Source organism: Leucoraja erinacea, chromosome 19 (genome assembly GCF_028641065.1).
Source record: "Leucoraja erinacea ecotype New England chromosome 19, Leri_hhj_1, whole genome shotgun sequence".
NCBI lineage: Eukaryota > Metazoa > Chordata > Chondrichthyes > Rajiformes > Rajidae > Leucoraja > Leucoraja erinaceus.
The window spans coordinates 20,683,193-20,698,928 of record NC_073395.1 but is presented as its reverse complement, the minus strand read 5'-3'; the positions used below and the strand labels follow the sequence as shown (position 1 = coordinate 20,698,928).

The 15,736-nt window shown below is 43.1% G+C and overlaps 1 protein-coding gene across 1 annotated transcript in view; it reads left to right on the top strand.

Moving 5' to 3' along the window:
• Window positions 1-676: 676 nt before the first annotated feature.
• The window catches only part of zdhhc17 (zinc finger DHHC-type palmitoyltransferase 17), a 75,483-nt gene continuing 60,423 nt past the window's right edge, over window positions 677-15,736 (top strand). The window contains exon 1 of the mRNA XM_055650564.1: window positions 677-829. Within this exon, the coding sequence (XP_055506539.1) occupies window positions 692-829 (138 nt within the window). The 5' untranslated portion in view covers window positions 677-691. The remainder of the gene's footprint in view (window positions 830-15,736) is intronic.

Sequence of the window (15,736 nt, the reverse complement as noted above, 5' to 3'; positions counted from 1 at the left end):
CTTGTTCCTGGTCTTCAATATCGTGACCTATGGCTCGTGATAATTTAACAATTCACTGATATATGAACGATAGAATCAAAACAGGTACGCATTTGGAAATCATTACACCAAAAGCAAAATATTGCACTTAAACAGGCCCTTCAGCCTAACTCGTCCATGCTGACCAAAATGCCCCGTCTAATCTAGTCCGATTCACCCACAATTGGGCCATATCCCTCTACACCTTCCCGATCCATGTACCTGTACACGTGTATTCAGTACCGGCCTCAGTTACCCCCTATAGCACCAATACTTTATTGAACTGGATGGAAACAAAATTATTTCACTAAATGTCTGCACACGTGATAATAAAGAACCATTGAAGCATCACTCCAAATACCCATTACCCTCTCACCTTATCCCATGTCTCCTTGTTCTAGATTGCCCTACCCTGGGTATAAGACTGTGCATTATTCACCCTGTTTTTTCCTCTATCAGATCACCCCCATCATCCTCCTGCGCTCCAAGGAACAAAGTTCCAGCCTGCCCAACCTCTCCCCATAAGCTCACGCCCTCGAGTCCTGGCAACATCCTCGTGAATCTTCTCTGCCCCCTTCCCACATGAAGGCGTCAAACCTGGCAACGCAGCCGATCGAGCTGGCGGGGATCGACTGTGCGTGCCGGCGTGGATCGATGTTGCCGGGACTCGGGGATGGACTGGTCGCGCCTGGAGTGCGGCGGCCGGAGCCTCCCCGCGGCCCACAATGCAGCGCGGCGGCTGAAGATGGCGGAGCGTCACCGGGAGGAGCTGGACAAGGAGGCGGGCTGCGGCCCGTTGCTGCACACCGAGGTGAGCGCGGCCCCCCGTAGCCGCACCGTGCACCGTGCACCGTGCTCTGTGTAGAAGGAGGGGGCTGGGCGGCCAGATTCGGAGGGAGAGGGGCGACGGAGCCCGCCCCATCCTTTATGAGCCGACCTCCCGTTGGGGCGGGTTTACTCCTTAATTACCTCTCCATCACTCCCTCTCTTCCTCCCTCCATCCTTCATTACCCCTTCTCATTCCCCCCCCCCCCCTCACTCCCTCCCTCCTCTCCCTCCCTCATCCCTCCCTCCGTCCCCTCATCCCCTCCACCTCCCCTCCCCCCTCCTCCCCCTCCTCCCTCCCTCCCACCCCCCCCCTCTCCCTCCCCACCCCCCCTCTCTCTCTCCCCTTCTCCCTCCCCCCCCCCTTCTCCCTCACCCCCTCCCTCCTCTCTCCCCACCTCCCTCCTGATCCCCCATCCTCCCCAACCCCCATCCTCCCTCCCCTCACCCCCCCTCTCCCACCCATCCCCCTCCTCTCTCCCCATCACCCCTCCATCCACATCCCCACCTCAGTCCTCATCCTCCCTCCCCATCCCCCCCCCATCCCCCTCATTCCTCACCCCCCCTTCTCCTCACCCCCCCATCCATCGCTTCCCCGCATTCTTTCATCGCCCCACTGTGTAATTCCCCTTCATCATGCCCTCTCTTTTCTCCCCCCTCATCCCCTCTGCCCCTCATCCTCCATCCTCCCCATCACCTGTCCTCCTCCCACACCCACATCCCCTTCCACACCACTTGCACTCTCCCATATTGCCTTTCCTCCTCATCCCCTCCCTCCACCCCCCCCCCCCCACTGCCTCCATTCTCATCCCTCCCCTTCCCATCCTCTCACCCCCTCCCTGTTACTCCCCTCCATCATGCCCACTCTTTCCTCCCCCTCATCCCCTCCTACTCCTTATCCTGCAACCACCTCATCTACTGCCCCCCTCCCTCACACATCCTCCCTCCTCTTCCACACCACGCACCCTCTCCCACATCTTTCCTTCACTCTCCCCTGCTCCCTCATTCCCTACAGCCCCCTTCTGATGGAGGCACTCCAAAGGTGCTGTTGGTCCGGGCATCTAGGATTTTGATGTAATGACAATGAAGAAACAGCCACATATTTTCAAGACGGTTCCCAAGTGTTGTGTTAAAATAAGAAAGCTGACTGGTGAACGAACAAGTCTCAATGAGTTTCAGATTCCCATTACCACCGTGACATGCTTCCCAACATGCTCTCAACCTGACACTCCCTGCTTTGTAAACACAAAATGCTGAAGTAACTCAGCAGGACAGGCAGCATCTCTGGAGAGAAGGAATGGGTGACGTTTCGGTGAGTCTGAGAAAGGGTCTCGACACGTCACCCATTCCTTCTCTCCAGATATGCTGCCTGTCCCGCTGAGTTACTCCAGCATTTTGTGTCTACCTTCGATTTAAAACAGCATCTGCAGCTCTTTCCTACACTGCCTGCATTGTGTTCTTTCCAGCGAAAGTTGTTTTTGAATTATATTAATTCCTTTACAACTTGTGATAATGCTTGCTTAACATTTTGCATGTGATGTATTCTCCATTTGGAAATAAGTATGTTGATAGATTCCAGACTGTTAACTGTACTTTAATGTATTCAAGTTTTGACAGAATATGATGAACAGTAATTGTACTGATAAGAATGTGAGACAATTTATTTCCCTTGTATCTTAACCTTAAATTCTGTTTCTTAGATTGCATTACAAAATTCACCTAAAGAAAACTTGAAATTGTTAGATGAAAGTGTTGTTTGTCTGCCCTCTGAAATTTGTGCAGATTAAATTTGAAATGGATTCTGGAGAATATATTGTAAAATTACTGGCAGATTCGGTCATACTAATAAACTCTTATGCAGATCCTGTGGGACAACTTAAACTGGTATTTAATTCTTGGCTGACAGTCAGTTTAATTTGGTGTAATTGAAGATGATGTAAGACATCAACGATGTAATACAGAGTTTGTGAAATACGGAGTTTGTGTAACTCCCATGATAACCTTCCTTGGTGAAATCAATTGGTGTGTAAAGCATTGTTTTTAAAACTTGAATACTGGTTGTGGGCTCATTGACAGGGCCAATGGTTTAACCGTCCTTGCTTTAAAAAGGAGATGGGAAGAATATCTTCAGCCAGAAGGCGGTGAATTTGTGGAATTCATTGCCACAGACGGCTGTGGAAGCCATGTCATTGGAAAAAGTAGAGATTACCAGGTTCTTGATTAGGAAGTGGGTTTAGTAAAAGTTTACTGGGAGGAGGCAGCAGAATGGGGCTGAGAGGGGAAAAATAGATCAGCCGTAATCGAATGGGCGAAATCACCTAATTCTGCTCCTGTGTCTGATGGTCTTGCCCATGAAGTCCAAATCTCAGAACAACTGTGCCATTAGGTGAACATAAGTGAATTTTAGTTAAACATGGAAGAATCTATGGTGGACAACTGTCGCTCTCCTCGTTTGAACCTAGACAAATTGGAAAGGGATAAATAGTGATCAGCCATTGATAATTATTGTCCTTGAATCATCTTGTCTATCATTGGTTCAATGGTTCTTTATTATCACATGTACCAAGTTGGAGTGAAATTCTTTTTTGGCACCCAGTTCAGTAAGGTTATTGCCACACATAAGTAAAATCCCCAGTTAAGTACAGATTGCATAGAAACAGCCCACTGAGTCCATATGCAAGAGTCACCAGGTTTTGGCTCCATTTTCAAAGTCCCAGCTGCAACTGGCCATAAAGGCCTGTTGCAGCCGTCACCTCCATCCGGTCGTCCCGTGAACTGTTGTCATTCTCCCAGCAACATTCACCCTTTTTGCAGTGACATTGAGGGCCGGAAGGTAAGAGCTCCGGTTCTTCTTACGTCTTCTTATGTCCAGCATTTGCCGCCGTCTATTTTAATTACCAACGGATTGAAGTGTGGTGGGAACACAACAAACCTTTAGTGCAAAACTGCCCAGTCAAAAGAGAAAGCAAAAATAAACTTTGAAATAGTGGCCATCAGCAATATGAAATCAAAGCACTCCTATCAGGCCCTCAGCCATGGTTACAAGTTGTCTCTTTCACTACGTTGTCATCTGTATATGGCATTGAAGGGCTGTGTTGGAAACATTGTTTTCTTGCAGACTTTTGATCTGCATTGAAAACTGTTACCGAAGTTATCTCTTTGAGAGTTGTCTGAAACAAATTGGACTTTAAAGCAGTCTACCTTAGACGTTAAAGATAGAACGTGGACCACCAAGTCCGACCTGCGATGACCCCATACACTAGCACTATCTTACACACTAGGAACAATTTACAATTTTAATCGAACAAATCTCTCCGTTTTAAAAGATCTCCCCTTTTTTTGGTACAAGACTCAAAATGATACTGCATTGGTAGGGGAATTTTCTAAATTGGCTCTCATCTTACTCTGATTTGAATTAAATATCAAAACATTTATCACGCAGCCTCTCTGGCCTTTCAATTGCTTGCAATGGACAGAATGTTCATTAAGGGAATGGGAAGGGGAGTTAAAATTAAGCTGGAAAGTGGTATTTGAGGAGGTGGTGCCAACAAACATGAATTGCCAAGGCAGAGAAGGCAATTGTACGGTGTTGATATTGATAAGTACTGCATGGACATGGTGAGCCAAAGCATTTGTTTCACAGAAAGCATAGAAAAATAGGTGCAGCAGTAGGCCATTCGGCCCACGAAGATCTTTCAAAGCCTTCCAAAAGATCAGTCAAATTTGATATTCTTTACCTAAACCCAAATTGACTCGTAATCAATTGATCTGAGGGACTTGCTGGAAGTATATAAAATTATGAGAGGCATAGATAGAGTCAGCAATTAGAAACCTTTCCCCAATGTAGAAATGTGAAAGACTAGAGGGCATGGCTTTAAGGTGAGAGGGGCAAAGTTTAAAGGAAATGTGCGGGATAAGTTTTCTTTAAACAGAAGTTAGTTGGTGCGTGGAATGCGCTGCCAGGGGTGGTGGTGGAAGTAGATAGGATTGGGGGGTTTAGGAGGCTTTTAGATAAGTACATGGGTATGGAGGGATATGGATCATGCAGGCAGGGGTATTAGTTGAATTTAGCATGTTCAGCACATACATTGTGGCCTGAAGGGCCTAGTTCTGTGCTGTACTGTACTGTTTAAATATGCTACCTTCTCAGGATCTTGTATCATCTCCTTTTTGGGAAATTCCAGCATTTCCCTTGCTAACATTTTCTGCGAAAAGCTTGGTTGTTCCTTGTATTCTCTCAACATACTTTCTTAAATTAAATAGAGAGGTCATATTTGATACTCTAATCGGCAGGAACAATTCCAGACTTTACAGAATTTTTGCAGGATGCTAACCAGAGCAGATATTATCTGCAGAGTGATTTTCAGCATTGAAAACGTACCTTATGGTATTTTGTCTGGAATCGTCTCTTTTACCATCTCATTTTCACTTGATCCTCAGTTATCTATAATTTCTGGAAGTTTTTTTATTTCTGTGGTCGGATACTAAATATACATTTCATTCCTCTGCCATTTATTTATTATGCATCATAAATAATCCCATCTCTGTAACCCGTGTGTTTGCTGCTGTTTGTCATTTCTGCATACCCATGGAAGCTCTTACAATCTGTTTATCTCATCATTCTATCCCATCAATTAAGAAACAGTTAGACAGGTACATGGATAGGACAGGTTTGGAGGGACATGGACCATGCGCAGGCAGGTGGGACAAGTGTAGCTGGGAAATTGTTGGCTGGCGTGGGCAAGTTGGGCCGATGGGCCTATTTCCACACTGTATCACTCTATGACTCTATCTGCAATCCATTGCAGAACAACTTTTCCTGTTGTGTTTTTGTGCTTTAAAAGAATGTATATTGATTAATAACTATATATTAATTTGTCAAATAATAGCTGTTGGCTGTCCTCTTAGACGTTTATGCAAATTTCTACAATTCTTTCTTAAACCTTTGTTTAAATTAAAAATATATTTCATACTTAAAGTTCTGCTATATTATGATCTTGTTCCTTTATGACAAGATTATTAATTAATCATTTCTGTTTTCTATTCATCATCAATGCACTAATCCACCATTTCGCCTTGTGCACATTCCAAAAGTTTGTCATCCACAATGCTCATGTTAAACTGATTTGCCCATTCATTCTAAGCCAGATCCTCTTCTGAATGTCTTTGTTACCAGTGGTGAGTTGTTTTTAAAGTTCTACAAGATTTACAGAACTTCAATTTCACAGCTATCATTCATGAGATTAGACACAAAATGCTGGAGTAACTCAGTGGGACAGGCTGCATCTCTGGTGAGAAAGAATGGGTGACGTTTCGGATCGAGACCCTTTTTTTAGACTCACTGAAACGTCACCCATTCCTTCTCTCCAGAGATGATGTCTGTACCGCTGAAATACTCCAGCATTTTGTGCCTATCTTCGGTGTTAACCAGCATCTGCAGTTCCTTCCTACACATTCAGGAGATTATATTGTTGGTGCAAATTGCTCGATTGCTTATCTGTTAACCACTCCTTTGTTGACTTCAATCTGGATAGTCCCAGGTGCAACAAAAGCTCTTGTTCCCACTTTAGATATGAATAACACTGATTTGAATTATTTCCTGGAAAAGAGTGCTGTTAAGTGTTCTTGACTTAAAGCCAGCAATGAAGAAGGAATAGTCAAATATTTCTACCTTGACTTGATAAGGGTCTTTATGGAAGATGCCTTTTTCATGCACCTGGTGGCCTTGATTATTCATGTCATGGTTAACAGAGATTTGGAAATTACTGTTGAAGAAATCTTGGTAATTTACAGGTGTGTATCATTGACAAATGCTGAGCACAATTCACATTGAAGCTACGATGTGCTGGTGACAGAGAAAGTGAATGCTGGGGGTGTTAGTTAGGATCAGTGTGCTTAGCATTTGTAGAAATCGTAGTTACAATGGTTCATTGGTACATTATTGTCACATGTATCTAAGTACAGTGAAATTCCTTTTTTGCATACAGTTCAGTAAAAAATCTTACTGTACATAGGCACAATCATACTTAAGTACCAGAGTCTAATGTTGTTAACAATGTTGGGTCTTAACTTTGCCTGGCTGCTCCACTGGATTGAAACCAGTCTATATCTGGAAGGACAAAATGTGGCACACATTGATAATAATTCCACATGTTACTACACTGTGAAGCTGCAATGTAGAATAAAGGCTGTCATCTGCGAATCAAGATGAAACATGTTGATGTAGCATTATGAGAGCTTTGACTATGTTGTCATTCTCTGAAATGTGTTGCATTTTGCTGGGATGGTTTGACGTTGGCCTGTAACGTCAGCACTTGGAACTACATGGGCTCCTGGGTTACTAATGACCTGATTAACAGAAATATAACTTTATATAAATTCTACCATACATTTCTAAAGCTTTTTTAAGTTGATAATAAAATATTTCATGGTATTCATTAGTAATTGGAGGAGGTATATAGCTTTGTTCTCTTGGCATTCTGTCTGAACTACTGTGACTTTAGAGATAAAGCGTGGAAACAGGCCCATCACGTCTGCACCAAACAACGATCACTCCCGTATACTGGCACAATTCTACAAACTAGGGGCAATCACAATTTCTGCTAAAGCCAATTAACCTACAAACCTGTATGTCTTTGGAAACCAGTGCACCCAGAGAAAACCCACGCCGTCACAGGAAAAATGTACAAACTCTGTGCAGACAACACCCATAATCAGGATCAAACCCGAGTCCCTGGCGCTGTAAAGCAGCAACTTTACCGCTGCGCCACTGTGCCTCCACAGCACTCTGTCTCTTCCAAGGTTTATACAGTGCCTACCATAATGTTTGGGACAAAGACCCATCATTTATTTATTTGCCTCTTATTCCACAATTTGAGATTTGTAATAGAAAAAAAATCACATGTGGTTAAAGTACACATTCTCAGATTTTATTAAAGGCCATTTTTATACATTTTGGTTTCACCATGTAGAAATTACAGCAGTGTTTATGCATAGTCCCCCCCATTTCAGGGCACCATAATGTTTGGGACATGGCAATGTCATGTAAATGAAAGTAGTCAAGTTTAGTATTTTGTATCCTTTGCGTGCAATGACTGCTTGAAGTCTGCGATTCATGGACATCACCAGTTGCTGGGTATCTTCTCTGGTGATGCTCTGCCAGGCCTGTATTGCAGCCATCTTTAGCTTCGTGCTTGTTTTGGGGTGCTTTAGCAGTATGATGGCAGGGCTCTGACAACTGTTTTTCTCTGTTTCCAGCCGGGCAACCTAGGCAGCTTTTTAGGTTGTCAAATGACAGTTTAGGTGGTCATTCAAGACGGCTACATGACGCGTGCGATAATGTGCTCGGACGAAGTGCGTAGTTACCAGTTGGAATTATGCTCAAGTAGGCTGGAACTCTACTCTTTGGAGTTTAGAAGAATGAGAGGCGATCTCATTGAAACGTATAAGATCGTGAGGGGCCTTGATCGGGTGGATGCCCCGAGGATGTTCCCAATGATCGGGGAAACTAGAACTAGGGGACATAGTTGCAGAATAAGGGGGGGCTCTTTTAAAACTGAGATGAGGAAGAACTTCTTCACCCAGAGGGTGGTTAATTTATGGAATTCACTGCCCCAGGGAGCAGTGGAAGCAGAAACTTTAAATATATTTAAGACTAAAATAGATGTTTTTTTAGCTGCCAAGGGGATAAGGGGCTACGGGGAGAGGGCAGGGATATGGACCTAGGTTGGTTAGTATAGTAAGACCTGAGTGATCTCCTGGACAAGTGTCAATCGCCTAGATTGGGGTCGAGAGAGGAATTTCCCGGATTTTGTTAAATTGGACCTGGGTTTTTAGTTTTTTTTGCCTCCCCCAGGAGATCACGAGGTTCTTGGGGTGGAGAGGGGTGATAGCGGTATAAAGGGGAGGGTAGTGTCTTGTGTTCTGTGTCTTGTGTCTACTGTTTGTGGGTAAGTGTGTCTGTTTAGTGTTCAGCCATGAGCGAATGGCGGTGCGGGCTCGATGGACCTGGTGGTCTGCTCTCGCACCTACTTTCTATGTTTCTATGTTTCAATGAAACATTGACATATTATTTCTGCTTCAAATAAAGTCACAAACTAAACATATTCACCAATCAAGACATGATATATACCATAATGACATGCAGCAAAATTATAATACAGTATCTCAACTCTTTTTACACATTGCAATGAATGCAATTTCTTATTATTTCTTTCCACTTCCAAACAAAAATGTGGTTGGATTATTCAGCGTATGATCAACCTCGGTGAGACCAAGCGCAGGCTTGGCGATCGCTTCGCACAACACCTCCACTCAGTTCGCAATAACCAACCTGATCTCCCAGTGGCTCAGCACTTCAACTCCCCCTCCCATTCCGAATCCGACCTTTCTTTCCTGGGCCTCCTCTATGGCCAGAGTGATGCCCACCGTAAATTGGAGGAAAAGAACTTCATATTTCGCTTGGGTTGTTTACACCCCAGCGGGGTGAACATTGGCTACTCTAATTTCAGTTAGTCCATGCTTTCTCCCTCCTTCCCCTCCCATTCCCAGCTCTCCCACAGCCTACTGTCTACGCCTCTTCCTTCCTTTTTCCTGCCCCACCCCACCCTCTTCCCCGACATCAGTCTGAAGAAGGGTCTCGACCCGAAACGTCACCTGTTCCTTCGCTCCGTAGATGCTGCCTCACCCGCTGATTTTCTCCAGCTTTTTTGTCCTCCACCCATTCACACAAGTTCTGTTATCCCACTTACCTCACCCACTCCCTACATATTAGGGGCAATTTTAATTTTACAGAGACAAGTTAACCTACAAAGCCAATGCGTCTTTGGGATGTGGGTGGAAACCCACAGGCTTGAAGGGAGAATGTGCAAATTCAACACAGACAGTGCCCGAGGACAGGATCGAACACAAATCTCTGGAGTGTGAGGCAGCAAGTCTACCAGCTGTGCCACTATATTTTGTTTTCCAACACACAAAAAAATTATACGTTGATAACTTTGTTTACTAAAAAAAAGAAACTTCCCATTTTTAGTCTTAAATCTCTAAGTGACGCTATGTCCCCCTTTACAGCTACTGTATGTTTTAATTCAGTTCAAGACTATGGGGCAGTACGTTGGCCATAAAGTTGCTGCCTAAAAGTGCTAGAGACCCGGAATTGATCCTGAATATGTGTGCTATCTGTATGGAGTTTGCTCCTTTCCCATTTGATTGCATGGGTTTTCTCCAGGTGCTCTTGTTTCCTTCCACATACCAAAGGTGTGCAGGAACCTTTTTCAGACCCAACCCAAAACGTAATATTTTCCTTTTGTCCAGAGATTCTGTCTGACCTGTTGAGTTGGTCCAGCTTTTTGTGTCTATCTTCAGTTTAAACCAGCATCTGCAGTTCCTTCCTACACACACGATACAATATGATAGAACTTCATTAATCCCAGGAGGGAAATTGTGTGTGTGTGTGTATGTAAATTATACACACAGACACAAATATATATATTTATATGGTTATATATTCATATATAAATATACACTATTTTGTTTTCTTGTTTATAACATTGTTTAGAGTACTATGTTTACATGTTCTGTTGTGCTGCTGCAACTAAGGATTTCATTGTTCTAACTAGGACATGAGAGAAAACAACCCTCTTGACTCTTGACTTACGTCGCTAATGTGTGGGATAGAACTAGTGTACAGGTGATGAGTGGTCGGCGTGGACTCGGTGGGCCGAAGATTCTGTTTCCATGCTGTATCTTTAAATTAAACTAAAAACACTAATACCAGAGGGAGTCTAAAGAAGGGTCTCTACCCGAAACGTCACCCAATTTCTTCTATCCAGAGATGCTGGCTGCTCCATGGAGTTCCCCCGCATAATTAAAGCATGGAATAGTCTTCATCTTACCACAGTTACCCAACCAGACGCAACTAAATTTGTTAGCTCTTTTCCCCCCCCAAGAACCCTTTTTTGCTTAAGTCCAAGTCAAGAGTGAAGAGAGTTTTATTGTCATGTGTCCCAGATAGGACAATGAAATTCCTGCTTGGTGCAGCACAACCGAATTTGTAAACATAATACAGATCAGGAGATAAGTTACTCCAGGAAGTTACTCCAGCTCCAGGGAGTGATTCTGCGTTGGTTTTCAGCGGCCGCGGCGAGGCGGCAACCGGTCAGTAATGGCGGCCAGATCTCCCACAATGCAAAGGGATGCAGAAAGTGCCCAGCGCCGACCTGTTTCCGTGGCAGTGCGCATGTGCCAACTTATTGTGTTTCTGATCGGTTGGACAGGTGTTTGGGGATTTTTCTTTATTATAGTGAGAATTCTTCTGTCATCAGCTGTGGAGGTCTTCCTTGGCACCCCAGTCCCTTTACGATTAGTAAGTTCACCAGTGCTCTCTTTCTTCTTAATGATGTTCCAAACAGTTGATTTTGGTAAGCCTAAGGTTTGGCTGATATCTCTAACAGTTTTATTTTTGGTTCTGTCTCATAATGGCTTATTTGACTTTCATTGGCACAACTTTGGTCCTCATGTTGATAAACAGCAATAAAAGTTTCCAAAGATGATGGAAAGACTGGAGGAAAGACTAAGTGCTGAGAGCTCTCCTATACCTGCATTAATGAGGCATTTAAACACACCTGAGCAATTACAAACACCTGTGAAGCCATGTGTCCCAAACATTATGGTGCCCAGAAATGGGGGACTATGTATAAACACTGCTGTAATTTCTACATGGTGAAACCAAATTGTATAAAAATACCCTTTAATAAAATCTGACAATGTGCACTTTAACCACATGTGATTTTTTTTCTATACTAAATCTCAAATTATGGGGTACAGATGCAAATAAATAAATTATGGGTCTTTGTCTCAAACATTATGGAGGGCACTGTATTCCATTTGTTTAATGATGGGTAGTGTGATTATTAAACAAAATGAAAGAAGTATAGCAAGTGTATGTAGAACAATATGATGTGAGTTACTATAGTACATGAACGTTTTGACTTAAGGAGAAATTGGCTTAAAGATGATTGTCAGATACTTGAGATGATTGTCCATAACTAGGGGCTGTCAGAATTTCTATTCCTTGGGGTACATGTGAGCATGTAGAATCGCATTAATGTGGTAGACAAAATCAGAGTAAATAGCGCATCACTAATAATGAAAAATATTGTGGACTTAATTTAAAAAGCAATAGGTTTGAAACTAAGACCAGCCAGATCCCTGCAGGTAATTACAAAATAATAGCCATGAGTCATTTTGCTTGTGGGTTGTTGCTGCTGTGTAGCTCCCTGTTGTAGACAGTCAAAATGTATCCAATAATGTTGGGAAGAAAGGATGTGAATTGTCATAGGTTTTTGGTAGTATTTATCACGTCATTTATTTTAGTTTCTGCTGAAATCTTGCAATTGGAATTGTAAATCCTGTAAGGTAAAGTGAAATCTGGTGAGGGAGAAACAGTGGGAACTGGGGATGTTAATATTTATTGACAAAATATATGTCAACTGTGCTGGTTTAGGAGCTAGGAGATGGAAAACAGTGAGCGAAGATAGACACAAAATACTGGAGTAACTCAGCAGGACAGGCAGCATCAGACTGAGTCGGGAGAGGGAGCTGCAGAGATAAGGAAATGTAAGGTGTGAAAACGAGACACGGGATGGGGATCAAGGGACATGTAGAATAGATCATTGTTAGTTTGGAAAAGGTAACAACAAAGCAAACAGATAAACTATAAACAAGGACAATCAGATTAGTTGGAGACCGGGAAAGGGGGAGGGATGGAGAGAGAGGGAAAGCAAGGATTACTTGAAGTTGGAGGTCAATATTCATACAGCTGGGGTGCTAGCTGCCTATGCGAAATATGATGTGTTCCTCCTCCAATTTGCACTGGGCCTTACTCTGACAATCGAGGAGGCCCAGAACAGATAGGTCAGTGTGGGAATTGGAGGGGCAGTTAAAGTCCAGAGATGCTGCCTGAGTTACTCCAGCATTTTGTGTTTATCTTCAGATTAAACCAGCATCCACACTTTCTTCATACTGCATAACACTGAGCGATCTAACCAAGGTTAACAGGTCTCTGAATTTGTTATACTATGAAGCTGAGAAACTGTCTGCACTCTGGTATTTAACTAATTTCATTTGATAGAAGACAAACAAAAGATTTTTACTAGCTCTCAGGCGAGTGACAATAATAAACCTAAACTTAAGGATGGACTTATTTTCGTTGGCAAAGAGATTGGAGACATGGACAAAGATTAAAGGGTATTTGGGGGAAAAATGTGTTAATCCAAAGTGCTGTGGTGTCTCGATTTCTGTGGTTAGGTCAGAAGACCTTGTTGCATTGAAAAGGTATCTTGGAAAAACGCTTGAAGAGTCACAGTTCTCTTGAAGTTAGAGAAATCAATATTCATACTGCAGGTTTATCTGCCCAAACTTGCAACCCAGCAGTATGAGTATTGATATCTCTAACTTCAGTTACGTTTGCATCCCCTCTTCCCCCCCCCCCCACCCTCATCATCATACTGTTGTTCACTGTCGTCTTGTTGAGTTTCATTCATTATATAATTCGTGATCACCTACCCCACAGCCAACAATGTTGTGCTCCACCTTTCCTTGATCATTGTTACTTTTTTGCATTTCTTTCATTCTTTTCCCTTATCTCTCTATCTGTCTATATCTCTCGTTTCCTTTTCCCCTGACTCTTAGTCTGAAAATGGGTCTTGACCTGAAACGTCACCTATTCCCTTTATTCAGAGATGCTGCCTGATCCGCTGAGTTACTCCAGCTTTTTGTATTTAATTTCTCTGTAGATTGGCTGGTGTTAAAGTGTGTCTGATTAGGCTCCTGGGAACTATCTTGAGCGTTTGTTGAAGGAATATCATATTTCCTATGTTTATTTAAAAGGTGCCATCAGTTCTTGTGCAAGAAAGTGAAAGATAAAGGTGTGATAATGTATGAAAATTGTTGTTTAGGCCACAAGTCTAAAGGAAAGTCTTGCATATCCGTTATAATGTGAGCAGTGTCAACAAGCTTTAGAAAATATTTCCGTCCATGCCAGTTTAGTTTTGAGATGTAAATATATCAAATTCATCAAAGCAGAAATGGATTATTATAATCTAAAAATCCCAGATGATGTCTAATTTGGTCATTTTGCATTGCTGATGCTGTAGTTAGAATTATTTAGGAGTGCTATTTACAGGCCCCAACCACCAAAGGGCAAAGAATCTGATGAAGGCTAGAACAACAATGACAATAGATGGCATGCTTATTGAAGATTTACACAAAATGCTGAAGTAATTCAGCGGCACAGGCAGCATCTCTGGATAGAAGAAATGGGCGACGTTTTGGGTCGAGACCCTTCAGACTGAGAGTCAGAGGAGAGGGATACACAGAGATAAGGAAGTGTAAGCCGTGACATCAAACGAGACATCAAAGAGGATGGAGCACAAGGAAAATGTCGAATAGATCATTGTTAGCCAGGAGAAGTTAACAAAGAAGCAAACATCAATAAAATTTAATCGGGGGTCAGTCAGACTGGTCGGAGAACTTGGAAGGGGGAGGGATGGAGAGAGAGGGAAAGCAAAGGTTACTTGAGGTTAGAGAAGTCAATATTCATAGTGCTGGGGTGTCAGCTGCCTAAGCAAAATATGAGGTGCTGTTCCTCCAATTTGTGCTGGACCTCACTCTGATAGTGGAGGAAGCCCCGGACAGAAAGGTCAGTGTGGGAATGGGAGGGGGAGTTAAAGTGTTTAGCAACTGGGAGATCAGGTAGGTTTAGGCAGACTGAGCGGAGATGTTTAGCGAAATGATCGCTAAGCCTGCACTAATTATTGAAGGTCTCCAACAAATCATGGCAGTTGATGTTGAGCCGTTCTCTTATGGTTTTATGAAGCAGAAATGTTAAATTCCTACTGGGAAGGGAATTCGCCGACTGACTGCTCGTGGGGTCTCAACTGCTCTCTCGACGACCTTGTTAGAAACCTCTCTGCTAAGGGCCTGGAATACAATTTGACAGATTAGGAATGTAAAATTAGGTGCATGCACCTGTGTGTGTTTTAATTCTTAATACGCCCTTGCACAGCTCCCTCTTGAATGTTACAGTTGAATCTGCCATCATTGTCACTGGCAGTGCATTCTGACTGTAACCACTGCTATGCAAGAATAAAAGTGGTTCCATGTGTTACTTTTGGTTTTTCTACCAATTGCCCTTTTTTTTCTTGGTACTTCACCCTTCCGATGGCAACTTCTTCCAATCTACTCGCAACATACTCTCCATAATTTTAAATCGTGGACATTGCAGTTGCTATTATAAGGCAACTGAACCATCCCATCAACAACTAGAGAGCAGTCCTGACCTACTATCTGCCTCATTGGAGACCCTTAAACAATCTTTGATGGACATTACTGGAGTTTTTCTTGAACTAAACGCCTTTCATGTTTTCCCTTTGATTTGTGCACTGTGGGTGGCTTGATTGCAATCTTGTACTGTCTGTCTGCTGACTGGTTAGCACGCAACAAAAGCTTTTCGCTGTACCTCGTTAAACATGACAATAAACTAACCTCAAATACCTTTGATATCATCCCATAACCTTTTCTATTCGTGGGTGGATGACCCCAGCACACCCAGTCTGACATAACTGAAATCCCTCATCCTTGGAATTATGTTAATAAAAACTTTCCTGCACCCTCTCCAAAGTCTTTGTATCTTTCCTTTAGTCTTGCAAACAAAACTAGACACTGCTCCAGTTGTGGCCAACCCAATGTTTTATCAAAGTTCATTTAACTTCCTTCCGCTAGTGCTTGCCATTTTCACTGGGTTGGACATAATGACCTAATTGTGGCCAATTGATCCAGTACTTGGCATTCTTACATGCCATAGAAGCTCTATTTTGCATTTCCCTCAAGTCAG